Consider the following 26956-nt stretch of genomic DNA (forward strand, 5'->3'; position numbering starts at 1 on the left):
AGTAGCTTGGTGAATAAAAATCAGCTCCACTCACCAGCTTAGACTAGAAAATTATTTTGGGCTTGCATGCTTTAAAAACTTTTTTTTTTTAATGTTTATTGATTTTTGAGAGAGAGAGAGAGAGAGAGAGAGAGTGAGTGGGGGGAGGGGCCCCAGGCTCCAAGCTGACAGCACAGAACCCGAGGCAGGGCTTGAACTCATGAACTATAAGATCATGACCTGAGCTGAAGTCAGATGCTTACCCAACTGAGCCACCCAGGTGCCCTGAATGCCCTTTTTTTTTTTAAGCTTCTCCATTCTGAGAGAGAGAGGAAGGGGCAGAGAGAGAGGGAGAGAGAGAATCCCAGTCCCAAGCAGGCTCCATGCTGTCAGCACAGAGCCTGATGTGGGGCTCTATCCCACAAACTGTGAGATCAGGACCCAGGCTGAGATCAAGAGTTGGACGCTCAACCAACTGAGCTGCCCAAGCACCCCTGGGGTTGAATGCTTTTTAGTATCTTCTATTTTATAGCTGGTATGCTTTTCAAAATTGAGCCTTATTCAACCTTCATAATGAAGGATATTTCTTTTAATAGAGCATTTACTTTTTCTCATGGAATGGGGCTTATGGTGCTGTAGGACTCATTCCTTCAGCTGCCATTTCCTGGGTACCAATGTGGCAGCGTTGTTCTAGATGCCGGGGACACAGAGGGTCAGTCAGAGACTGTCCTGCTCTTGAGAGGATCACTGGTAGAGACTTGGAGATGTGGATAAGGAGGAAGGCATCACGTTGATTCACCAGAGCAACCAGTTACTGGGTGTCGACCACAAGCCAGGAGATGACAGTGCGTCATCTCATTTAATTCTTAACTCTTAAGAAGAGTATGTTTTTGCCTTACATCTTCAGAAGAGGAAACTGAAGGGAAGAAAGGGAGTCTCTTGCCCAAGGTCAGACAGCCAGTGAGGAGTAGAGCCAGGATGGGGACCCAGACAGTTAGACCCCAGAGTCCTCACTCTTAACACTATACTGCCTCCTGGGGTACGAACAAAAGGACAGAAGAAAACCAGCAGAGTAGAGAGGGCAGGGCAGGGCAAGAGTGGGGAGGGATCGCCAAACTCACTGGTGTTGTAGGAGGGTCAAGTACAAAGCAGGGACCAGCTAGAGATAAGACGAAGCGTTGATGTCAGCCAAATCACATGATTCTGTAGGTGTTCTTTGGTTCATGGGCTTCCTCCTAAGGGCCGGTGGTTCTTAATCCCAGGTATGCGTCAGCATCTCCTGGGATGCTTGCAAGGAACCCAGGTTCCCAAGTGCCACATCAGATGGACTCAGTCCAAATCTTCATGGGCAGGATGAGGGATGTGCATTTACACAAGTTCTTGAAGGAACCTCATGCCGCCAGCTTCGTGTTTGGGAAGCTGGTGGTGGAGAGATACTGAGGGGTGTTGAGCAGGGGGAATGACAGTTGTGTGTTCTAGATCTGTCATCCTGGTAGGGCTTTGGAAGGCTGGGGAGGAGCTAGCTGATCCTTGCAGTAATCTGTGAGAGAGATGCTTTAGGGATGGAGAGGAAGGAGACAGACCCAGGACAGATTTAGGAGATTAGGTGAACGGTACTTAGTGGCGGTTTGGCTGTGACATTAGCAGGGGAAGTCAGGGATCATTTTTGGGTATTGGGTGGTGTCCCCAACCAAACCAGTGTGCTCTGGAGGGGGAGGGAACCAGCTTCAGATACACAGAGATGTAGGGGCTGGAGAGCAGCCAGTTAGGAGCTGTAGGGGGGCAGCCTTGCTGACACAGAGCTCAGGGGATAGAAAGGTCTGTGCCAGGTACAGGTGTGGGAGCCATGGCCACCGAGGTGAAGGGCTGAGTAGGTGGGACCGCCTAGGATGACCGTGAGTGCCAAGGCTCAAGGGTCAGAAGCCCATGTTGACAGGAAAGCCTGAAGAAGACAGAGGAGGAGTGTCGGCGGGACGGAGCATGCCTGGGGAGCCCACCAGATGGAGGCAAGGAGGGGAGCAGGTGCGGGAGACAGGCACCACGCTGGGATCTGCCACTGAGGTCTGCCCTCCTGGGAGACCAGAGCGAGCCAGGCAGAGTGCAGCTCACGGTTTTTGGAAAAGAAAGCGAGGCCGGGGAAAGTGAGTCAGCGCCCAGCGGGGCAGTGTGACAGAGGCAGTGTCTCCACTTGTTGCCTATTTTGGGAAAGTGAGATTCCTTATTAAACCAAACACAGTTGAACTCGTGGTCACCATCCCAACCCAAAGCTCAAGAGGGGCAGGGCAGGCTCCGACAGGCCTGCCACGGAACAGATTGCCAGCCCCACGGAGGCCCGCTCAGCCGCAGGGAGGCGCAGTGTTGACCCGTCTCTGAGCGAGAAAGACCTCTGAGCTGGGGGAGGCAGGCAGAGCAATGGCAGGAAGCTTCTGCCCTGCGGAACGCTCTCAGATCACATTGTGCTTCCCCAAAGGACGGACACGCAACTTACCAACGCGAAAGACCATTACAGAAGAAAGGAAACAAACATCTATTGAACTCTTCTCTGTGGCCAAGCACTTTACATGCATTATCTCATTTAATCCTTGTAACAACCCCGAGAGGTAGGAATTATTATTGTCCCTCTCTTCATAGAAGAGGAAACCGAGGCTTACAAAGGTTAAGGAACTTCCCTGAGGTTATGTAACAGCTCACATCAATTAAGCACTTAATGTGCACTGTGTGTGGGCATTACATACCATATTCTAGGCATTGTCCAACTTAGTCTTCACAACACGGTATAAATAGGTATTCCTGTTGTCTCTCTCTTACATGTGAGGACACAGAGGCACAGAGAGGTTAAGTAACTTGCTCAAGCTAATGCAGCTAGGATGTGGTGGAAACAGGATTCAAGTCCAGGCAGCCTGGCGCCAAACCTGCGTGGTCGTAACCACATTATAGCACACTTGACTGTGTCGCACAGGCGATAAATGACTCCGAAGCTGTACCCTGTCGGCGTCAGGACAATTGTTTCTCGGAGGCTGGGCTGCTTCCCGTGGCATTTATAACGCGGTTGTACGTAAGTCATCCAGCTGGACATGTGGCAGTTACGTTTCGAAACGGGAGATAGAAGGGAAGCATCTGTTTCACGAATTCTCACGATCCTTTCAGTGATGGCCATAAACTTGTGTATGGGGAGCAAAATGGTCTACAGAGACGTTCTGGGGAAGGGCTGGTGGATGTCATGGGGACACAGTGGGAACCAGGGGAGGGGAACCAGGCCTTAGAGAGGAGATTTTGGCTCCAACTCACTATGAGACCTCGGGTAAGTTCCTTCCCCGCTCCCGGCCTCAGTTTCCTCAACTGTGAAATGCAGTGAAAAATGCTAAGATATTCAGCTTTCAGGCTTTGTGAGTTTTCAAGAAATTATAGACATTTTCAAACATAAGCAAAAATAGAAAATATCATATAATGAACCCTCATATGTTCATAGTCCAGCGTTAGCAATTATCAATGTATGGCCAATCTTACGCATTCTCCCCTCCTCCAGTGGATTATTTTAAAGCATATCCTAGACATCATCTCATCTCTATATATCTCTCTAAAAGATGGCTCAAAAAGACAACCACAATGCCACTATCATGCTTGACAATTAACAGTAACTCCTTAATATCACTGACTATGGAACTTGGCTATTTAAAAGTTTTGTTTGGGGGCACCTGGGTAGCTGAGTCGGTTAAGCGTCCAACTCTTGGTTTCGGCTCAGTTCATGATCTCACAGTTCATGGGTTTGAGCCCTGCATGGGGCTTGTCGCTGGCAGCGCAGAACCTGCTTGGGATTCTCTGTCTCCCTCTGTCTCTTCCCCTGTTCTGCTTGTGCATACACGCGTGCATGCACACTCTCGCTCAAAATAAAAAAAAATATTTTAAAAAGTGTCCTTTAAAAAAAACTAAAAGTTTTGTTTGGTAATATGGCGAAGAACAGACTGAAGCTTCTAGTATCAATCATAGTGCTTTCAGAATCTGTGGCCAGAGAACAGTGTTAGGGTTGTAATGTCATGCACCAAGTTAAAAAAAGAACAAAACACACACACGTGTTTGAAACACATCATCTTTTATGCGAAGAGTATGCACATTTATGGGGAGTCTGCCTGCTGTGTGTCATGCCCTGTCCTGGGTATTCTAAGTGTTCTCTGTCCTTTAATCTACTTTCCAGACAGGACTCTAGTGCCAAGTACAGTGCCATAATGTTAGAGAGCTTGTGACCAGACATGGGGAAAGAAAAGGAAAGAAAAAAATGGATGGAAAAGTATGTGTTCAATTTAAGCCATCCAATTAAAAATAAAATTGCTATTAAATGCTGTAACCCTGTAATAGAAATAGTTTAAGGCCCCTGAGAAAGAGAATTAAAACGCATTCCCTCAAAATAATGCATTTTCATTTCGTTGTTTTTTTTAAGTTTATTTTTTGAGAGGTGGGGGGAGGGGCAGAGAGAGAGCACGAGACAGAGACGATCCCAAGCAGGTTCCGCACCGTCAGCACAGAGCCCGATGTGGGGCTTGAACTCATGAACTGTGAGATCATGATCTGAGCCAAAATCAAGAGTCAGATGCTTAACCAACTGAGCCACCCAGGTGCCCCTGCATTTTCATCTTGGTAGTGGGTCTCTAATCCTCTGCTCAAAAGGCGACTGAGCCAAATACCATTCCCCATGAGTGTTCCATGAAGCTTTATCTCTGAGCCTTTGTGCTGGCTGTTCCCTCTGCCTGAGGTGCTTTTCTTCTTACTCTCTTTGGCTTAACTTTTCAGGCCTTCTTCCTGCATTTCAGCCCTAAACCAGCTCTTGCCTCCCCAAGCTTTCAGCATTTGTTGCCTGCGCTGTTCATCTGTCCATCTCACCCTGTCTAGTTATAGCCTTTGTATTGCTGTCTTGGGTTGCTATTTAAATTCCTGCATGTTTGTCTTCTTTCCTTAATGTTGCGGCTCCTTGCCCAGTGCCTGCCAACCAACCGTGGGCATGATGGATTCATCCATTTGTCAGGCCTTCACTGAGTGCACCCAGGCCTGAGCTCAGGGTTTAGCATTCAGAAGTAACCAAGGCTTGGCCCCTGAGACTTTGTGCTGGTGAAATTTTCAGGCAGTCTCCAGGGTGAGACCTAGTTCCCAAGTTTATAAGCTGACTGGTATATTGCTGTGTACTCAGATTACATGTAAAAGAAGTCTTTCTTCCTCCAAAGATTTCAGGCTTAAAGGAGTAGCTAATTGAAGAACACTTAGAGAGAGTTTCCTGCTTATGGACATTAATTGTGACAATTTACTTGGCCTGAATTAGCATGAAATCTTTGGAGGCCCCTTAGCAGGAAGCAAAGCTCATGGGAGGCTATTAACCATTTAGCATTCTCTAAGCACCAGGGAATAAAAATTCCACTTATTGAAGAGCAAGAGGAGAGGCAGCCTGTATTACAGCTAAAGCATTGTGCCTGGAGATTCAGAGAGTTACAGCCATAGCCAGTGTGAAAGGAAAGTGTGTAGCAAGGCAGTGTGAGCGCCTCGATACCAGCTGGGTTGCTCTTGAATGTGTTGACAAACAAAATTAAATTGGTGGTGAGGACGTTGGTAAAGTCTGGACAAGGCTTTTCTGGAATGGCAGCTCTGATCAGTGTCTGCCACGGTCACCGCCACTTAATGCTGACTTGGCCGATTCCCAGGAGGGAGGCACGTTTGTTTCCGATGGTGGGGGCTGGCGAGATGGGTGTGGAAGGGTTGCTTGACCCAGGGTGAGCACACTGGCCTCTTTGGGTAGATTATTAATATGGCCTTGTCTGATGGGAGGGGGCAAGGAAGAGGGGAAGCAGGTGGAGCCCAGGCCACAGGAAATGGGGCCGGGGGAGAGAGCAGGGGGAGTAGCAGAGTGACAGGAGCTGGTGAGGCACGGCCAGGTGTGGAGTATGCATCTGCAGGGCAGGTGTGACAGTTATGAGGATCAGTCCCTAGCAGTCTGCAGCCCCAGCCCCTCACTTGACTTGGCTGTCTGCAAGAAGCCAGTTTTGTTTTGCTTAGGACTGTCGGATGGTAAGCTGCCACCCTTTCCGGAGAATGCAAACAATATGTATTTATAGAGACCTAGTCCACTGGTCCTTGACTGGGGCAGGCACAGGCGGGTGCCCTGCAGGATTCCCAGGACGGCTTTTTTTTTTTTTTTTTTTTTAATTTTTCTTTAATGTTTATTTATTTTCGAGAGAAAGAGACAGTGTGAGTGGGGGAGGGGCAGAGAGAGAGAGAGAGAGAGAGAGAGAGGAAGACACAGAATCTAAAACAGGCTCCAGGCTCTGAGCTGTCAGCACAGAGCCTGACGCAGGGCTTGAACTTGGGAACGGTGAGATCATGACCTAGGCCGAAGTTGGACACTCAACCAACTGAGCCACCCAGGCGCCCCAGCTTTTTTTTTTTTCTTTGTTTTTAATGTTTATTCATTTTTGAGAGATGGGGAAACAGCATTAGTCGGGGGGGCACAGAGAGAGAGAGGGAAGCACAAAATCCGAAGCAGGCTCCAGGCTCTGAGCTGTCAGCACAGAGCTCAAACTCATGAACTGTAAGATCATGACCTGAGCCAAAGTCGGATGCTTAACTGACTGAGCCACTCAGGTGCCCCAAGAGTACCCTATATTGATGAGCAGTGAGAAATGTATAGAGTTGTTGAATCATTATACTGTATACCTGAAACTAATATATGTATGTTAATTATATTTTAAAAAAAGGAGAAAAAAACAAAAAACAAAAAAACAGACCCAAAGCTTATGGGTAGCTCTGAGCTTCTGTGGTTGGTGGAGGGAGTGCTGTTCTCTGATCCAGGATGCCTGGCTTTCCTACGGGACTTTACTACTAACTAGTTCTGTGACCTTGGGAAGAGGACTGGTTCTGAGCCTCAGCCTTTTCCTCAGTGAAGTGGAGAGAATAAACCCTTTCCAGCTTCACTCACAAAGTTGGAAAGCACAAATTGGGTGATGCTGGTAAAAGTGCTTTGTAAACCACAGTGTATCAGGCAAACCTACGTTGCACTTGATAATTGGCCTCCCGACAGAGCCCTCGAGAAGGTGCTGACTCCAGCCTCTGTTGTCCTCCCAGACAGAGTGGATTCATCGGCTGCATGAGCTTTGGGGTGAAGTCGCTCCTGACTCCGGACAAGGTGGGTCCCAGAGAAGCCTCTGGCAAGGTCGTCCCATGGAGGCCAGGACTAGTACGGGCAGAGGCCTTGGTCTGGAAGCCCTCGGGTGGTGGGGCTTCTGTCTTGTGTGCTTCACGACCTGAATAACAACACTTTATCATCTGAGTGACCAAGGGTTCGGGTCCCCTTCTTGGTTCCTTCTTGTCAGAAATCAGTTGTCCAGGCAGATCCAAGGCTTTCCAGGGGGCTCTGAGTCTGTTGTCTGCCATGAAGGATGCTGGCAGGTCCCTCCCTTGGAGTTCAGCACTGCTGGGCTTGCCCTGGAGGAGGAGGGCCGGGTGGTTCTCCCCCTCTGATGTGATCTACCAGGTCTCATGTTTTTGAGTCTAGCAAGTGCTCAGGGATGGAGTGAGCAGCGACATCCCCTGTAGAGCTTTCCTTTAGGCTGAGTGAAGACTCTCTGGAATCCTGAGACCCTCCCTCTGGGTAGTGGGTCCCTTATCTGCCTCTGCACCGTACCGCCTCCCCCTACTGCCAAACTGGAGGCTTTTGAGGAGGCGAGAGACATGCTCCTTTTGCACATGCCCAGAGATGTCCTGGTGGCCTCTGCATGGAGTTGCCAGGTGGACCTGCCACTTGGTGTCCTGGAAGTGAAGTCTGGGGGTAGGTGGCTGAGGAACCTTTATCCTGCACGTGGACGCCAAGTATCTTCTCTTGATGCAGCTGTGGCTTCCTTCCCTCCTGGGGGAAGATGTTCCCTCCATGGGACCGCTCAGGGGCCTCAGGACACCTACTCTCTGGCCTCTCCGTCCCTCCCCCGCTCCCTCCCTTCTGTTCCGTTAACATCCATTGGGCTCCTACTGTATACCAGGCACAATGCAAGGCACATCAAAAAGCCTGTGCACAGCCTAGTGGGAAGACAGACATCCAAATAGACCACTGTTCTCCAGGGCTGACAGGCTGTGGGAATTCAGCAGAGGGGAGACCAACTCCGCCTGGAGCATCAGGGAAGGCTTCCTGGAGGTGCAGGCATGGCAGCTCCCTTTGGGGCAGGGCCGCCGGACTGTCTGTCTCTACAGAGACGCTGCTCCTGAGGGAGGCTCTCCAGCTGCTGCTTTTTGAGGGGGGTTGGTGGCTGCCTGACCTGTGCCTTCTGCCTCCTTTGTCTGAGCATGTCATGCCTTCTCTCACGACAGGAGATCAACGGCTGGTACTACCTTCTGGGGGAACACTTGGGCCGGACCAAGCACCTGAAGGTGGCCAGGCGGCGACTACGGCCCCTGAGAGGTGCATGGACACCACCTTTGGCTTCTGCCCAGACACGCTGCTCCACTCACCCCCTTGGCTTCTCCCTTCCCTCCCTTCCTGCATAGTAGCATCGCCCCGGTGTTTTGTGGCATCTGTCACCCCTGGCTGCAGTCAAGTCAGGGGTCCGGGTCTCACAAACACCTGCTATGATGCTGCAGGCAGCCTCTTGCCTCCAACACCTTTATTTATATGGTTGGACCTTCCTGGGAGAGGATTATAGGCCTGACGCCATGCGGTTCAGCAACCTCCATTCTAGCTTATGGAGGGCTGGGTTTCAGGAACTTTCTGCATGACTCCTTCTCAGGATTCTCCCATGGGCTGCCTTGCTGGCCTCAGTGTGTCTACCTTGATAGGCAGGGCAAGTGGGCCCTGCCACGAGTCCTGAGGCTCAGGACCGGGATTTCATGTTCCCTTCTCTTCTTTCCTTCTCACATGTAGTCCTGGCTCTTGATTCCCTGTTTAGCCTGAGCTCGGGCACCCCCACATCCTGGAGGCCAGCAGTGACTCGGATAGCCCTGTGGGCCTGACACTCTGGCTTGTCCTCTGGGTGGTCTCTGGAATGGGGCCCTTATGTGCCAGGAGGAACTTTCCAACTCTTCTCTGTCATCTTCCAGGCCCGCTGCAGAGAATTCCAGGATATGGGGACACTGAGAGCGGGGAGAAACTCAAGGTAGGTGGGGACACGCCTGGGTAGGACTGACAGGGCCTGGGCATCACCCTGGGCTCTAACTTTCTCCTGGTCTGTCCCTTGGCCCAGGAGACCCCTATTAGGACCGCCTTTGGTGCCTGACACTCAGGTTCACTTGCAGCTTGGAAATTCACATGACATGCATTTTTATTTATTAATTTTTATTATTTTATTTTAACATTTATTTATTTATGAGACAGAGAGAGACAGAGCATGAATGGGGGAAGGTCAGAGAGAGGGAGACACAGAATCTGAAACAGGCTCCGGGCTCTGAGCTGTCAGCACAGAGCCCGACGGGGGGCTCGAACTCACGGACCGCGAGATCATGACCTGAGCCGAAGTCGGACGCTTAACCGACTGAGCCACCCAGGCGCCCAAGGCATGCATTTTTAAGTGATTATTTCTTGTGCTTTTCTCAGGTTACTCTTGCTTGGGGCAGTGGTGGGGGGAGAGCCAGGCCCGGGCCCCTGGAGATGGCTGAGTCTGGATCTTACCAGCTTTCAGTCTCTTAAATCCAAGCGTCCCCTTTCCCCCCAGAACTCTCAGACAGCTCGGTTCCCCTGGCACCGTGGCCAGATCACCCTCTGCTTAGGCCTGCTTGATGTCAGCGAGCAGCCATGAGTCTGACCTGAGACCAGTGGGTCCTTACTCCATAAGGCTGTGAATCTAGAGAGAAACCTTCACATAGGGATTTTGGTGAATTCCTCCAAATTCATTCCATCTCTTGCAGAACATGGCAGGGGACCATGGTTTTCTCTAACAGCCGAGAGAGGGAGAAACAAACTCCCAGTGACTGAGAAGCCGCTCTGTGCCAGATGCTGTTGTTATCTAATTTAATCCTCACTGCCACCTCTGTGATGGTCGTCGCCTCCCCATCTCACAGATGGAAGGCTCAGAGATGTTAGGTCCCTCTCCACGGCCACACAGCCAGCTAGTGATGGAGGCAGGACCTGAAGCAAGGCCTGGCTGCCTCTAAATACACTGTGCCACACTGCTGCTTCATGTGGCCTACCAGGAAGATATGATGGTGCTGTTTTCCCCGATAACATGTTACATGTAGGTGCATGATATTCTACAAAACATCTTCCCTTTCATTTGCTCAATTCATTCCCCCATTCGTTCATTCATGCATTGTCTATTGAACATTCTCACGGGCTAGACCCTGTGCCGGGTGCTGGGGTACAGCTGTGAGCAAGTCAAAGGTGCTTGCCCTCATGGAGCATATAATCTAGAATGGCACGGTCCAACATGGTAGCCACTAGCCTCTTGAAGAGTGGCTAAGGTGACCGAGGACCTGAATTTTTCATTTTATTTAACTTTAATTCAGATTTACCTGGCACGTGTCCTGTCACTACCACATCGGACAGCACGGTATTAAAACCATTTGCTGGTTACTATATTCTGTGGCTTCGCTAGGAGTTTAAACCTTCTAGCTTCAGTGTAGGAGCTGCAAAGACCTCTCTCCCTTTCTCTGTACCTGCCCAGCACAGAGAAGGCAGTGACCAGAGAGCCTTCCTGGTGGTTTGTAGGAATGACACGGACACGGGCATCAACACTGCGCGTTTCTAGGTGGCTTCATTCTGGATCTGCACCCAGGCCCTGACCTGTGGGGACGTTATTCTGAGGCCCATTTGATTTTCCCGGGTTTGTACACTGGGAGATGTCCACAGGACTCAGCACAGTGGGGGTGGTCATCAGAAGCTTGGTTGGGCTGAGGGAGAGCCCCCCAGAGGTCATCTGCTCAACTGTCCCTTTGTACACATGGGGAGGAGATAGAGGTCCAGAAACCTGGGTGATCTGCCCACTGTCACGACAGCCAAAGCTGGGCTGTACCAATGGACACTCTCTGGCGTCAAGGACATGAGTGGCGGGGTGGGTTTCCCCAGAGACGGTGAGGTGGTGTAAGGGGCGCGGGGATCACCAGGTACTGCTCTACAAGGCAGGGAACAAGACTGGGGGCCAGCTCCACCGCACCCTGCTGCGTGACCTTAACCACCGCAGTCCTCAGCTTCTCGATGGGCAAAACGAGGAAGCCAGATCATCTAGTGATTGGAACTCCCTTCCTGATTTGCCTTTATGGTCTACATGTCGTCAGATCCTTAAAGCCGAGGAAACTGACTTTTAAGCAGCTTCTGAATGGCAGGCTGTTCCTCAGACTCCACATGTTTCGTGTTCTCTGTTTTGAGATGGGCTGTCTGTGAGTGCAACCCCCTAAGGCGTCCTTGGATTCTTTAGATTGTGTTAATCCTCTGGATTTGCTACCCGGGACCCTGGGATTTGCAGGGGGAGGTGGCGTTGTTATAGAGCGGGCCGTGTTTTCTGCCTGGGTTCTCGTCCAGCCAGGGGTGTTTGTGAGAACATTGGAATCACAAAGTGGCCCATGGCGGAGAATGCAGCCAGAACAAAGGCGCCCTCTCCCCGCCGGGGGCCGGGGGGAATACTAACTAGTTGACAGGAATTTTAATATAAAACTCTCCCTCTTCCTTGTCATTCTGAGGTTTCAGGAAGCCTTCGGGCTTATCGTGCAGAGGCACACAGCACAGACAGGGCTTGGGGAGGTGAGAGGTGATTTCCTGCCATTCTTCTGCGGGGCGGGCTTCCCAGGGCGGTCATGCCAGGCTGACTGGGCGCAGTGTGGACTCCCACTGCTGGGGGGAGAGCTGGGATTTCATGGGGCGGCAGCTGAGACAGGACCCGCAGCCATGAACCGGTTCAATGGGCTCTGCAAGGTGTGCTCGGAGCGTCGCTACCGCCAGGTGGGTTCTTAGCCCCTTGGGGGTGCATAGGGTGTCATTGGGGGTCGAGGATGGGGGCTCACCTGAGCAGGACTTCTCTCCCTGCAAGTCCTTCCTTGTTTCTTTCTGCTCATTGCAGGTTAATTTCAGTCTAGGGGGAGGATAGAGGTAGAAGCTGGCCCCAAGATCCACCCTTTACCCCCTCTCTAGGGGCAGACCAGGGCCAGCTCTGTATCGTCCTAACCACAGATGTGTGGTGTCCTTGGTGAGATTATCTAGTTGATTTTCTGTTATTTTTATCTGGGGGCAGTGTGGGTTAACCAAAAAAAAAAAAAAAAAAGGCCTCCCAAGCTTGAGATTGGAAATGGCTGAGCAGTTGGGTTTTGTGTTTTTGCTAACTTTACACTTTCACCAACTTTCCCTACTTCTGATGGGACAAGAGTGCCTGTCCTGCATTGTCTGTGTGTGACTATGTGTTTTCACATGTGTTGGTGTGCACTTTTATGTGAGATGGGACGTTTCCGTGTATATGTGTGCACACATGATTTCCTCCCTGGTAGGTGTGATGCCTTGGGGTGGTTCCGGAGTCCTCAGACTCCAGCCCATCCTCACTGAGAAGGCTTGGCCTCTCAGCCTCCTGTCTTGGATGCGGGGCAGAGTGGGAGTGACGATCCCTTAGCTTCAAGGCTCTTCTGGAGCTGCGTGGGGCCCTTTTTCTTATAAACAAGGAATGGGGACAGGGAGGGTGAAGGCAAAGATGTCCAGATTTTGGGAATGTCCAAACTGAGGGGAGTTCAGGAATGGTTCTGATTTTAAAGGTATAGAAAAATCCCTCTGTGTATTGTAATGACCAGACTGCAATGTGGGTCCTGAGTCCTGCAGACAGGCAGCCTCAGGTCCTAGGGAGATGCCCAGAGGGGCCTCCTGCACCTCGGCTTGGACCCTGGGACCCACCTGTTCTTCCTGCTGTGCTCTCCAGGCCTCAGGGCCTGGCCTGCCCTCCCAGAGTCCGGCAGAACAGCCCCTATGACACCAGCAGCTGGGTGCAGGGTGGTAGGGCAGAGGGCGCTGGATGGAAGGTTGAGAAGTTTTTGGTCACCTTGGGATATGGTGCAGAAGACTGAAGCCCGCTGGCTGTCAGAGTAGGGCCAGGCATGGATATGGGTGGGGCCTGGGGCTCTGGGACTGAAGTTCAAGACAGATCCTATACTAGGAGCCAGCACAGTATTTGGGCACCAGCTTTTTGCTAGACCTGGCTCAAACTCAGCCCTGTCCTCTTTTTTTTCTTTTTTTTTTTTTAAGTTTTTAAAAAGTTTATTTATTTTGAGAGAGAGCGAGCGAGCGAGCACACAGAGAGAGAGGGGGAGAGAATCCCAAGCAGGCTCTGCACCAATAGCACAGAGCCTGATGCAGGACTGAAACTCACAAACTGTGAGCTCATGACCTGAGCTGAAATGGAGAGTCAGATGCCTAATGGACTGAACCACCCAGGCGCCCCAGCTCTCTACAGTGCCCTTAGCTGTAGCTCTTGAGCCTCAGTTTCCTTATCAGTGGAGTTGGGATGGTAATATCCAGTGACGGTGCTATGAGGCGAATGGAAGGCTGTGTACAGAGTGCCTGTGCAGCGCCTGGGATGGACATCTAGGAAGTGTTCAGTCAACAGTGGCAGTCAGGGACTCGGGTGGAAGTCTGGGCGTGACAGGGGATCAGAAAGCAGGCAGGAGGGCAGAGGTGAGGTGCTAGCCTGGGTGAGAGCCGGGAGCAGTGACGGTCCCTGCCTTGGACAGGAAAGAGCAAGAACCACCTCCAGGAAGGATGGCCTCTGCCAGGAACTGCTCCCCTCACCTCCTGATCCTTAGGCCCCAGGTCACAGAGGAGGACTGAGAGCAGGGCTACTTGTAGCTTCAGCTTCCTTCTCTGTGCCATGGGCATGCTAAAACCAGCCCTGAGTACTCCTCGGGGCTGCAGTGATGATCAGGTTCCCTGGGCATTGTCCCCAGGGCTCATGATGGACAGAGCATAATTCTGCCTCCTTTGTGCGGTCCCCCTTGTCACACTGAGCCCAGAGGGGAGCTTGCTTCCTGGCACCCTTTCCCTTTCCCTTTCCTTCCCAGCCCCCAGCTGGCTTAGACTTTCCTGGGCTGGTTCTTCTTAGGCTGGTGCCTAGGAAGGCCCAGGGGGCTCAGCCCATAGTCCTGCCTGGAGGGGCCCAGGGTGTGGGAGGGGGAGGCTGTTTTGTGGGAGCACACGCCTTCTCTCCAGATTCAGCTCTGGGGCCAGTTCCCAAACTGTTCGCATTGAGCCCATCGGTGTTAGGACCTGTTTGCAGAGCTGTCATCCCAGGCAAGAGGACTGTGGTCCTTGCTGGGGTAGGACTGGGAAAGGTCTAGAAAGACTTTGTAATCCCAGCTTCTGCTTGGGCTGAGGATGGATTGAGAGGCCCCCTGAAGTCCTTGTGAGTCACATGGAGTGGATCAGGCTCCTGACATCTTCCCTCAGCCCAGCCTGGGCTTTTCACACTCACTCTACGGTTTGTTTTTCTTTCTTTCTTTCCATTTTTTTTCTCTTCCTGTCTTAGCTGCGTGTTTTCCCAGAATTCTTATGGGAACAGGGTATTTTCCTGCCCCCTCCCCCTTCCCCTTGTCTGTCAGATTTCCTGTTTTACAAACTCGCTTTGAATCCAGGCCCAGGGCTGGTGGGAAGCAGAGCCTCAGGGGCCTCCCCGACAGCCTCCAAGGGCCTTGGTCACCCTGGGTCCCCCGGCCCTCCCCTTCCTCATGCCTGGCCTTCGGGACAGCTGGCAGGTGAATGCCAGGTGCCCAGCCTTGAAGAGACAACCCCTAAAGGAAGGAGACACGAGTGTACTGACAAGGCCACTGGCCCTCGACCTTTTCCAGCTTGCTGAGCTGGCTTCTTTCTCGACCTGCCCCCCTTGTGCCTCACCAGGGCCCCCTCCATGTCCACTTCTCCCAGGGAGTCTCTTGGGGCCCCGCTCAACCCCTTTCTGACTTTGACCCTCTTAGGTCTGTAGCTTTCATAAACCTGCTCAGAGCAGCCTGGAGTTGCTCTTTGGGGAGGCAAGGTCTGGGCTGTCCGTACCCCACCCAAAGTCTAACTGGCAGTATGCAGGAGGGGAGCAAGGCTGAATTGAACCGGCTAGCAGACAGCACTGCACCCCGACAGTTTCCTGCTGCTGGTGGGACAGTGCTGGGCTGTCCTCACTAAGCACTTGCTGAGTTCCTACCGCGCACCGAGCCTGCCTTGCACCAAGCCTGCCGTCCAAAGTCAAGCACAAAGAACTGTTCCCAGCTCTGTCCTCATACTCGGCTCTGGTGCATGTTGTGTCCTTCATTTTGGAGAGATCTGCATATTCTTGTCACCCTCTAGGACCCAAAGACCGGCCCCCCCATGCCTTGATACCTCAGCAGAACCAGGCATGCATCAGGAGCTTGATAATTTTGTGTTGCTTTGGAAAGAGATCCGAGGGCTGCCTGGTTGGCAGCAGAGCATCTGACCCTTGATCTCAGGGTCGTGAGTCCAAGCCCCATATTGGGTGTGGAGCCTACTTTTTAAAAAGGGGGTTGGGGAGCCTGGGTCGCTCCATTGGTTAAATGTCCGACTCTTGGTTTCAGCTCAGGTCGTGATCTCATGGTCTGTGAGTTTGAGCCCTGCATCAGGCTCTGTGCTGACAGTGTGGAGGCTGCTTGGGCTTCTCTGTCCCTGTCTCTCTGCCCCTCTCCCCAACTAGTGTTCTCTGTCTCTCTCTAAATAAATAAACTTGAAAAAAAATAAAATAAAAGATCCAGGTGGTAGGGCCCCTTCCTGGGACTTCTGAAAGTAGGGTTGTGGATCTGCCATGCAGCAGGCACAGTGAGGTCAGTGGCTAGTTCAGGTTCACTCAGGAGGCCCGTCTGTGCCCTTGCCTGCCTCCTCACCTGGGAGCCCTCACTGGATGCCTTGAGGCCCCGGCAATGGACTTCCCTGAGAACCCTTGCACTTGTCCCCTGACCCTTGGCCGGAGGTTGTGAGTACACGTGTCCTTCTCTTCCCTCCCCTGTGCCGTGGGAGAGTAGCAACCAGGTGGGCTTTGTTTCTGGGCCTTCTGCACAGGGCCAGCCCTGGACAGATGCTCTGTGAATCCCCGGGGGGAGGGGGGGCGGGTGGTGGGGAGGAAGAAGGAAGGGACCGAGGTGGAGATGTGCAGGTCCAGTGGGCTCTTTGGTAAAGGACTGGACCGTGTGTCTGTGGGGTCTGAGGAAGGTGAGGTTTGCACTTCCAAGGCTCTGTCCATCCTAGGCCCTGCTGGGTCAGCCTGGCTTTACCTCCTGAGTTCCCAGCCTTCCTGCTTGGCCCACAAACCAGTGCTCAAGCCGCCTGGGCCAAGATAGGAACGGCAAGAGCTGGCCAGCCTCCTTCTTGGCTCTAGCTCCCTTGGAGAGGAGGGTGGCTCTGGGGTAGGGCCTGTGGGCTTCTCGACCCTGGAGCAGAGGCAGCAGCCTTGTGGCTTCTGGGAGTAACTGGGCGGGGCTGTGTCCTAGATCACCATCCCGAGGGGGAAGGACGGCTTTGGCTTCACCATCTGCTGTGACTCTCCGGTTCGAGTCCAGGCTGTGGATTCTGGTAAGTGAGCGTCTGGGTGATGCCGGTCCCGCTCCCCTCACCATGCACCTGGCTTTGCAAACAAGATGCTGGAGCTGAAAGGGGAGCCCCAACCTGGAGCAGTGTCCTCGTTTTTCAAAACCAAAGAATACTATTTTTAAATGTCCACACATGAAACTGAGGTCTATGAAAATAGATTCACAATTTTTTTTTTTGTTTTTATCAAAATGAAAATAGGTTTTTTATATTTTGTTTCCCAGTCATGTTAAACAGGAACTAAACCTACATTTTCAGTAAGGGCTGCATGGGAAAATGAGAGTCATTTATGGACTTTATTTGGAATCGGTACTTTATCCTATTCCAAGCCTGATTAGCACTAAAAATAGGCATGCTCTCCCTATTTTTCACAGAGGGGAAGCCAGGGCTTGGGGATCGGGGTGTGTCCCCCCCGTGCCTGCATGGGGACCGGCACAAGGCGGGCACTCAGGGAATGGTGTTAAAGAATGAATGAAGTGTCTGAGCCTGGCAACAAGGAAGGGTTCTCGGGGGAGGAGGGGGGGGAACCCTTGGGGAGTGAGAGCGAGAGCGAGAGCGAGAGTGAGAGCGAGGTGGGGGCCTGGCTGGAAGGGTGGACGGGCCGAGGAGTGAGCAGGCAGAGAAGACGTGAGGGCGAACGGGTGCCTCCCTCCGAGGCCCCCGCGAGCCACTGAGGTTGGCCCTGCATTTCGCAGATGAGGAAACAGAGAGGGCCAGACTTGTTGAGGCCGCCGCGGGGGCCATGACTCTAGGTCATCTCATGGGTCGTGTCATTGGCGTGTCAGGGCTTCGGGAGCCCTCAGGCGGCTTTTTTTTGTCCGTGCAGGGGGTCCGGCAGAGCGGGCAGGGCTGCAGCAGCTGGACACCGTGCTACAGCTGAACGAGAGGCCTGTGGAGCACTGGAAATGCGTGGAGCTGGCGCATGAGATCCGGTGACAGGGGCGGTGGGCAGCTCTGGGCCTCGGGCTGATGGCACACCTCCCCAAACCCCCTGCCCTGGGCACAAGGCGGCTCCCGCCCCCTCCTCCTCGCAGCTGTGAGCAATTCACTTTGCTCCTCAGGGGATGGGTTTCTTGGCCCGAAAATGGAAGGTTCAGGCTCGGAGCAGTTTTGGATCCTGGAGCAAATAGCGGGGAAGAAGCTCTCAAACTGACCCTGTGGCTTACGGCGCGGCTCCAGGGCGTCACTTTCTACTTCAGCTCGTTATTTTCCCGTTGTTTCTAAAGGACGTGTAGATGTTGGGAATGTTTCACTTGCGCACTTGAGAAATTATTCTTTGGAGTGTTTGGGTCCCCTACATTTGGACCCGCTGGGGTAAAACTCTCATGACCCATTTTACGTTTGTTTCTAGAATGACTGGAGACGGGGTGGCACGTAGGTGGCTTGCTGGCTCCTCCCTTGCTTATACTTTGCCCATGACCCACATCACTGGTTGAGTTTGGTACTCTCGTTTCACCTGGCCGTGGCCTCAGGGTCCTTCTCAGCCACTGCCAGTCAACTAGAGTTGACCTAAGGGACCCCTTCGCTGTCTCGGCTTGAGGTGGCCTCTTACCTCCCTTCCTGCCTGACCGCTGGGGCTTCTCTCCCCCTCCCCCACCCATCTTCTCTGCCCTTTAGACCCTACCCTTAACTCAACTTCTCTGTGTGACCCCTCCCCCTGCCAACTCTAGGAGCTGCCCCAGTGAGATCATCCTGCTCGTGTGGCGCATGGTCCCCCAGGTCAAGCCGGGGCCAGACGGCGGGGTCCTGCGGCGGGCCTCCTGCAAGTCGACGCACGACCTCCAGTCGCCCCCCAATAAGCGGGAGAAGAACTGCACCCACGGGGCCCAGGCACGGCCTGAGCAGCGCCACAGCTGTCACCTGGTGTGCGACAGTTCAGACGGGCTACTACTCGGTGGCTGGGAACGCTACACAGAGGTGGCCAAGCGCGGGGGCCAGCACACCCTGCCTGCGCTGTCCCGTGCCACCGCCTCCACTGACCCCAACTACATCATCCTGGCCCCACTGAACCCTGGGAGCCAGGTATGGACAGCGGGTTCGGAGAAGGTGATGAGCATGCGCTGGCCTCTCACAAGAGCATGCAGGGAGGAGCCTGCAAGGGGCTGGGAGTGCCAGTGAGGAGGCGGGGTGTGTGTTAACTCTGGCTGCCCCAGGGCTGTTCCGGGGGGAAAGAGAGCAATGGGTCTTTGTGGCCTCCGGGCACAGATCCAGGGCCAGGGGATGTCATAGGGTGGAAGATTTCACCTCAAAAGAAGGAAGAGCTTTCTGCCAGTCTGGGCTTTTTCTACAGGGGGATAGGCCGCTGTGATAGGGGTGAGCCCCCTGTCAGGGGAGGTGTGAAAGCAGACACTGCCCGATGGCATGATGGGGTGCCGGAGTTCATGCCCCAAAACGTTAATCCCGTGAGATACTCTGGGAAAGAAGTGTCTGAGGTCAAATAAGTTTGAGGACTAACCCAAACTCTCCTCCTCTTCTGGACAAGATTCCCCATGTGGATGGAGTAGGTTACTCGAGGCTCTGAGGGTATCCTGCAGTAGAGGACGGTTTAACCCAGCATTTTCGGAATTCCCCTGCTGGTACAGCTGTACGGCAGGCCTCTTAGGGTCCCGCAGTGCCAGTATTCCCTAGAAGACACTTCGGAACCAGCCGCCATCCAGAAAGTTGGGGACTCAGCCTAGGGGTTATACTGGATGAAAGCTAAAACCTTGTTTAACCCTAACATTCTAGAAGATTCTGGAATCTCTGATCCCTCCAAGCACCTCCCTGTGCTCCTTAGCCTGGCCGCTATTTTTCCTCCTTTCCTATCCCCGGGCGGTGGGTGAGCAGCCCGCCTGGTTGGCCCTCCCCGTTCCTGGAGCCGAGCTGATGCGATTCTTCTGTCTTCCTTTGCAGCTGCTGCGGCCTCTGTACCAGGAGGATGCCATCCCCGAAGGTGGGTCTGTCCTCTGCTGCTGTGCCCTCCCAGCCCCAGGGAGATGTGAGGCCAGTTGTAAGATCCCCAGCATACTGACACAGACCGTCTTTCCTCCCCACACCCGCCCTCCCTCACTGAACCAGTGTCTTTCATCCTTGGAGCCTCAGCTGAGAACGAAGAAGGGATCTTCCCACAGCAGCCCAGGAGATAGTGCATCCAACTGGGATTCACTCACTTTTACTGAGCAACCAATATATGTTAGGTGCCACAGGCACCGTGGTCGGGCCTGCACGGAAGTGGGGCAGGGAGGGCTCAAATCAGAGCTGTGTGGCCGTGAGCAATTCATATTCCCTCAGTGAGCCTCGGATTCTTCATCTATAAAATGGGGCTGATGATTTCCACCTCAGAGGGTTGTCGGGAGGGGCAGTTGTCTGCCCACTGAGAGAGGCTATGCAGAAGCCTCTAGACAGAGAGAGAGAAAGACACAGAATCTGAAGAGGCTCCAGGCTCTGAGCTGTCAGCACAGAGCCCGACGCGGGGCTTGAACTCATAAGCCGTGAGATCATGGCCTGAGCCGAACTCCGACGCTTAACCCACTGAGCCACCCAGGCGCCCCTGACCCTATCTTTTTTTAAAGTTTATTTATTTTGAGAGAGGGAGAGAAAGCATGAGTTGGGGGAGAGGCGGAGAGAGAGGGAGAGAATCCCAAGCAGGCTCCGCACTGTCAGCACAAAGCTCGACGTGGGACTCGAACCCACAAACCACGAGATCATGACCTGAGTCGAAGTCGGATGCTCAACTGACTGAGCCACCCAGGCGCCGTCCCACCCCCGTCCCTATTTTTTAAGATCCAGGGAAAGAAGCTGAGCTCAAAACCAGGGTCTTCTCAGGGTGCCTGGTTGGCTCTGTTGGATACGTGACCGACTCTTGATTTTGGCTCAGGTCACCATCTCACAGTTTGTGAGTTCGAGCCCTGCATTGGGCTCTGCGCTGACTGCGAGGAACCTGCTTGGGATTCTGTCTCCCCCTGTCACAGCCCCTCCCCCACCTCTCAAAATAAATAAATAAACTTAAAAAAAACACAAAAAACCCAGGTCCTTCTCCCAGGAAGGGAGATACCAGTCTTGGTGCCGCAGCTGACTGGGCGCTCCTATAGGGAATGTGCCTACGTGCCTGCCAGGGTCCAGCTGACTGGAGTCCAGCTGGTGTCTGGAAAGCTGTGACCAGCCTTGCCTGGTGGTCCTATGCTTGAGCCCTTTAGCACCTACGGAATACCTGTTGACTTCCTTCCTTGAGAGGGGCCTTTTCCCAGCCGCTTGCAAACTCGCTTCCTTGCCTCCCTCCCCAACAGCGGCGTGAAGTCGATGCTGGCTGGTAGCAGGTTCTTGGAAAAGTACCTGCGCCTTTCGGGAGGGTAAAGGGCTCCCATCAGGCCCAGAGCTGCTGATGGAAGGCATCTTTATTCTCTCCAGGGTAGGCCATTCGGGTGGGTAGGCCTGGTCTGTTGGAAATGAATCTGCGTTCCTTCTGGAGAGGAGTCTGATAGTTATTCAACACTGAGTTCTTAAAAAGCTTTTAGTCAGCGCATTAGGTTAGAGTGGAGATGTCACTGCTAAATGGTGACTTCATTAAGGGCAGGGCCTGGGCTGCCCCATCTCTGTGTCTCCAGTGCCGGACCCAGGGTGTGGCAGACAGCAGGTACTCGGTACAATTTCTGCTGAGTGACTGAGTAAAGGAGAATGATGCTGGCTGGTTGCTTCTAGGGCTGGAAGGCTGGTCACAGAGGAAGGGGGCTGGAGGGGTGTGTTGCCAGCAGTGGGCTGGTGGTGTGGGATTGATTCCTTCTTGGCCTCAGAGATGCCTCTTGGTGTCCTCCCAACCTGTATCCACAGATTTAGTGAACCAAGAAGGGCCCGGTCATCAAAGCTGTGGAGAGAGAGAGGGACAAGTAAGGACATGATGACGGTGTTAATAACAACGGTGGCTTTTTTATTTATTTATTTATTTATTTATTTATTTATTTATTTATTTTTGGGACAGAGAGAGACAGAGCATGAACGGGGGAGGGGCAGAGAGAGAGGGAGACACAGAATCGGAAACAGGCTCCAGGCTCCGAGCCATCAGCCCAGAGCCTGACGCGGGGCTCGAACTCACGGACCACGAGATCGTGACCTGGCTGAAGTCGGACGCTTAACCGACTGCGCCACCCAGGCGCCCCCATTTTTTTTTTTTTTTTTAATTTACAACGGTGGCTTTTTGAATGCATTGTATTAAGAATTGACCTTCCTTCGTTTATTCTCCATGACGATAGTTTTTTTGGGTATACAAGAACATCTTTTCTCTTTGTCAACCATCAAGTCTTCATGGCCCCAAGTCCTGGATTTCAGAGGAAGGGGTGAAACTGAACCTTTCCTTAAACACACTTGGGGTTCTCCAGAGGCTGGGGCTGTCACCGCGGTGCCGACTTGTGCTTCCTCCTCTGGTTGGGCTGCCCAGGCTCCTTTCATGGGGCAGGATGGAGCCGTCCAGAGTTGAACGGGATCTGGTACCATTCTGAGGCCCAGGGCACTTGCTGCTTGTAGCTGGCATGTTCCCCAGGGCCGCTGGGGCCCTCAGCATTGTCCCCTGCCCTTCGAAGGGGCCCAGCCTCAGATTCTCCACTGCCAGAGTGGGATGGCTGCCAGGGCTCGCCTCGGAAGCCAGAGCAAAGCCGAGTACTTACTGTGTTTGGTCAGTGAAGCAGGTGTCCTAGCAAAAAGGGGCGATGTTGGGGCTTGGACCAGAGGATGTTAAGAGGTAGCGGGTGGGAAGTCAAGGGGGTTGACTTTGCAGAGCTCAGCAGCTCCGTTGCAAACTGGACTGTTTTTTTAAAAAAGATAGTTTAGAGAATCCTTTTTGGAGAGTCATGCCCATTTATCACAGGTGATCCAGGGTGTGTGGAGATGGGGCTCCCAGGCATGACTGTTGCATAGGTTGGATTGATCTTGCTTTGTACCATAAACTGGCCAGATGTCCCTGGAAAGTCACCCAACCACTCCAGGGCTCAGTTGCCTGGTCTATAAAATGGGGCTAAGCAGACTTTTCCTACCTGAAGGCAGAGGCATGTCACACGGCTTATTTTTGGCTCTGTAGGCCCAAGGCGAAGGTGCTGTGACGACCCTGTGTGTGCAGCTGGGCTAGGGAAGGGAAGACATAGATTCTTGTACAAGCCTGAGACTGGACCTTCAGGGCCCAGATTTTGGCATCAGCAAATGGTACCCTTTAATTTTGGTCTGTTTTGCCCCAGTCCCTCACTTGTCAGCCTTGTGTGGTTTTTCCATCTCTGGTCTAGGCTTGGTCATGTTCAGATAGACTGTCTAGTTTCAGATTGACCCTGTGACCTCATTCACAGTATGGTTTGAGGCCCAGCAGCCCTGTCCTAACACCAGCCCCGATGCGTCTATTATCTGTCGGCTTGGGTTTGTGATAATCCCCTGTGCACCCCACTCTGGTACCATTCATGAAGCCCTTTCCCTTCAGGCCTGTCGTGAGAGCCCCCCACCAGCCCCACTTAACAGAGGAGAAAACTCTAGCTCAGAGGAGGAAGGAAACTGTTCAGGGTTGCACAGCCAGAGTCTGGGGGAGCCAGGGCTCAAGTTCAAGTTTCTTGACCAGCTCAAATCCAGTGCAGTTCTTGAGACCCAGGATGGGCTCTTTCAGCAAAGGGCACAGACCCCCCTGGGGCTGAGGTCCATGGCCAGATCAGAGTAGGAGCTAGCTAACTAGTTCCATGCATCTGTCCCCTTCCCCCACCCTTTCTACTCTTCTCTAAGCCACTCCTCAAAGAGGCAGGAAGTGGTTTAAGTTATTATGGTTTGAGTCCTGCCCCCAAGTTATGGCTGTGATGGGTGGTCACTTGTGATGGGGGAGCTGACTTGTTTTTCTCACCCTGCTCGGGGAGAAGGGGCATGCGGTGGGCGGAGGAAATAAGTGTGAGATCTTCCGAACTGAGTTTTTTCCTTTGAGGCCATGGACCTCGCGTTGGTGGGGAACTTCCCCCAGAGGTAGCTGGGGTCAGACCACCTGTTCGCCCCCTGGCTGCCGGGACAGGGGAGTGGTGGAAAGGGACCTGGGTCCTGGGACATGGGCCAGGCATCCAGGTCAGTTGCCCACCAGGCAGCAGGAGCCCCTCGGAGGGGGCCCAGGTGTATGCAGAGCGGGAGGATCTGAAGTTGGCTTCCTACCTGCTCACACCTAAGAATCCCTGACTTTTTAGCTACTCTGTGCTTTGCGCCTCCGCCCGGTGGACAGGGCACGAGAAAGACCTGCTTGCTACTGCTTGCTCTGTTGGGGGTGTATGTCCAGCAGTGTCCCCTGCTGGGCAGCCTTCTGCTCTCTTCCCTGAAGGTGCTTCCTTCTCTCTCTCCTTTTCCTGATTAGAATAATGGTGAGTTGGTGGCCAGCCATAGTATCTTCTGGCTGCAGTGAAGCCTAGGATTTTTAGCCTGTGGGGCACCTGATTGACTTGCTTTTCCAAGTGGAGGAACCACAACAGCAAGAGCCACAATAAGTTAGCAGCTAACTTTTCTGGTGCACTTACCGGGTTCCAGGCAGCATTGTGGGGCTTTACTTGGAGCATCTCATTGAATGCTCACAGCAACCCATTGAACTTGGTAATATTATTGCAGCGGAGGAAAGCAAGTCTCTAAGGGTGGGGGAAGTGAGTGGCTAAAGGTCACCAAGCTAGTAAGCAGAGAGGAAAGGGGTCTGGGCACAGCCATGTGGCTTCAGAGCTGGCGCTCTTTCCCGAGACCTGGGGCAGCAAGTGCACCGCTCATTATAGACTGACTTCCGTGAGCCAGGCCGTCCCCGCCCCCGTGGCTAATAGAGAGAAGGCTCCCATACAGCCTGGGGAAGCCCAGGTTACCACTGGACCTCCAGTCCCTTTGTCCGAGGGACCTGGGGGGCGATGTAACAGGTGAGCTGTGCTGGGCATGTCTAGGGAGCTGTGGGAATGGTGGCGGCAGGGAGAGCGCGCATCTGACACACAGGGCAGTCCAACTGACGGATGCTTCTACGTGGGACTGTGGGCCTGGTGAGGTCAGCTCGTCTGATTTTTCAAATAGGAGAGGTTTCCCAATTTTGAAAAGTATGAGGCCAAACTGGTAAGTCTGATTCGGATTCTGGACACTGGACGGTGCCCCTTGCCTAGCTGGTGGTTGCCAGCTCCATCTCTGAGTCCTGGAGTCGCTTGTTTATGTGTAACTCCCATTAGAGTGTGAGGGAACTCCTTGAGGCCTGAGGCCCTTCTGAGGCCCCGCTCTGTTCCCAGTACCTTGCATAGGGCCCTGCATGTAGCATATGCTCAGTAAATGGTGATGGACTGGCTGAGTCTGTGTTCCCCGTTTCTGCGGAAAGGATGTCTTTGCAGGTGATGCAGGGATGGCTTTGCGTGGAAATGGCTCATGGTCCCCCATTTCTGTTCCACAGAATCAGGTGGTCCCAGTAAAGGGAAGTCCTACACAGGCCTGGGGAAGAAGTCCCGGCTGATGAAGACAGTGCAGACCATGAAGGGCCATGGGAACTACCAGAACTGCCCAGTCATGAGGCCGCACACCCCACACTCAAGCTATGGCACCTATGTCACCCTGGCCCCCAAGGTCCTGGTGTTCCCGGTCTTTGTTCAGGTGAGCTAGTAGCTGGCCCCATGGGCTCCCTCAGGAGATGAGAAAGAGGAGGGTCCTTCACCCCAGGGTTCGGGGATGGTGCCTCGTTCCAGGAGGGTCCCCTTTGGGGAAAGAAGAGTGCAGGTGCTCAGGATTCTAGGGGTTATACTGAGGGGGCAGAGGTCTCCAGGAGGGTGGGGGCAGGGAAGCTGAGCACCAGGAGGATTTTCTCCCTGCTCCCTTTCCTGACTTTCCCTTTCTCTGGGGCCAGGACAGGCACACTCCAGCTATTTGTTGCATTGTCACGGGGCCTGTTTGCTGAGGCTTCTGCTTTCTGGCTCATCCAGTGGTTCATTGTTTGGAAATGGCCAAGGGAGAGCCTTGAGGTCTGGCATCTTGTCTGGCCTCCTCGGTCTTCACAAACGTGCCTGGCCAGGATTCCAGGATTCGCTGGTGGCCCAAGATTCATTTACATCTCCCCTCTCCTGCTTCTCCCTCTGCTTCTTCCTTCTCTTCCTCCCCATTTCCAAACCTTCGTGTCTTCCACCACCCAGACACCAGCAGTGTGAACATCTAGGTGTCTTTTGTGTGTGCATATACACGTTTCAGAAAGAAAGCTAAACCGATCTCATTGCACATTTTTCTATCCTTCTGCCTTTTTTAAATGAAAATTGTAGCACAGACATTTCCCACATCACTAAATTCTCTCTGAGCCTTTCTTTTGAGGTGATTGCACACTATTCTATTCTCTGGCCGTACCATCTGTCTTTAACTGGTTCTCTACTTGGATATTCTTCCGTTTACTTCCTTTGCTATTGTAAACAACTCTGTGATGAAAGTCCTTGCCTGTGACCTGCCCCTCGGATTATTTTCCGTGGAAGAGATCTTTAGAAGTGAAATGACAGGGTCATGGGTCATAAACATTTTAAAGACTCTTTATATATATTGACAAATTGCTTTCTAGAAAGATTGTGTTAGTTGGTCCTCTTCATCAGCAACATAGAGATGACATAGACCCAAGGGCTTCTTTTTCATTTTTGTTTTTGTTTTTTTGGAGAGGGAGAGAGAGAGAGAGAGAGTGAGAGCAGGGGAGCGGTAGAGGGAGATACAATCTCAAGCAGGCTCCAGGCTCAGCACGGACCCCAATGCGGGCTCGATCCCATGACCGTGGGATCATGACCTGAGCTGAAATCAAGAATCGGATGCCCAACTGACTGAACCACCCAGGCGCCCCAACCCTCCCACCCCAAGGGCCTCATTTCTGACCATGCCTTCCTTCTCTGGTCTCCCTGGCATCCCATTCCGGAACTGTCACTGTCCAGTGGATGTTAGAACTCACACTTTGTCAGGATGCACCACATCACTGGCAGGTGACCTACCTCTCCCCAGATGACTCCTGCCTTTTCTTTTCGTTTTTTCTCTTTCTCAGGATGGAACCACCAAGGTCTTGGCATCCACAGGGATTCTTTTTCACTTTCATTTTAAGATCTTTGTTAAAAAATTTAAAATTCGTTTTCAAAACATTATAACAACTTTTAAATTGTAAAGTATACAAGCCAACGCGTGAACCAGTATAGTAACGAATAATTGCAAAGCAGGTGTCCACGAAGGGACAGCTACAGGCCGTTGCTGCCACTGCAGAGGCTGCACATGTCTCTTCCTCATCGTAGTGCCTGACTCCACACTAGTCATTTCCTGGCTTTCCCTTCCTTTTACCATCTACGTGTACTTTCCCAGGTCACATGTTTTGTTTGGCCTCTTCTGGGGCCTTGCTTCTTCTGCCTCACGTTCCTTGTGAGATCCATCCAGGTTGTTGTGTATAGATGACATTTGTCCCATTATCTTTCTTCCATCACCTTTCTTGGTTCAGGTAACCCGGAAGCCACGTTATAAATATACATTCACAGAGAA

The 26956-nt window shown here is 52.7% G+C and overlaps 1 protein-coding gene across 5 annotated transcripts in view; it reads left to right on the forward strand.

Moving 5' to 3' along the window:
• The window catches only part of RGS3 (regulator of G protein signaling 3), a 140349-nt gene that overhangs the window by 37906 nt on the left and 75487 nt on the right, over window positions 1–26956 (forward strand). For 3 of the 5 annotated variants that reach the window (XM_049627652.1, XM_049627675.1, XM_049627655.1), the window contains 8 exons: window positions 7081–7141; window positions 8317–8407; window positions 9043–9098; window positions 16390–16471; window positions 17313–17418; window positions 18157–18508; window positions 19379–19418; window positions 24870–25066. In XM_049627652.1, the coding sequence (XP_049483609.1) occupies window positions 7081–7141; window positions 8317–8407; window positions 9043–9098; window positions 16390–16471; window positions 17313–17418; window positions 18157–18508; window positions 19379–19418; window positions 24870–25066 (985 nt within the window). Of the gene's footprint in view, window positions 1–7080; window positions 7142–8316; window positions 8408–9042; window positions 9099–10763; window positions 11873–16389; window positions 16472–17312; window positions 17419–18156; window positions 18509–19378; window positions 19419–24869; window positions 25067–26956 lie in introns of those variants that run through there. The other 2 variants (XM_049627701.1, XM_049627665.1) reach the window with 2 other exon arrangements.

Source organism: Panthera uncia, chromosome D4 (genome assembly GCF_023721935.1).
Source record: "Panthera uncia isolate 11264 chromosome D4, Puncia_PCG_1.0, whole genome shotgun sequence".
In the NCBI taxonomy this organism is placed as follows: Eukaryota; Metazoa; Chordata; class Mammalia; order Carnivora; family Felidae; genus Panthera; species Panthera uncia.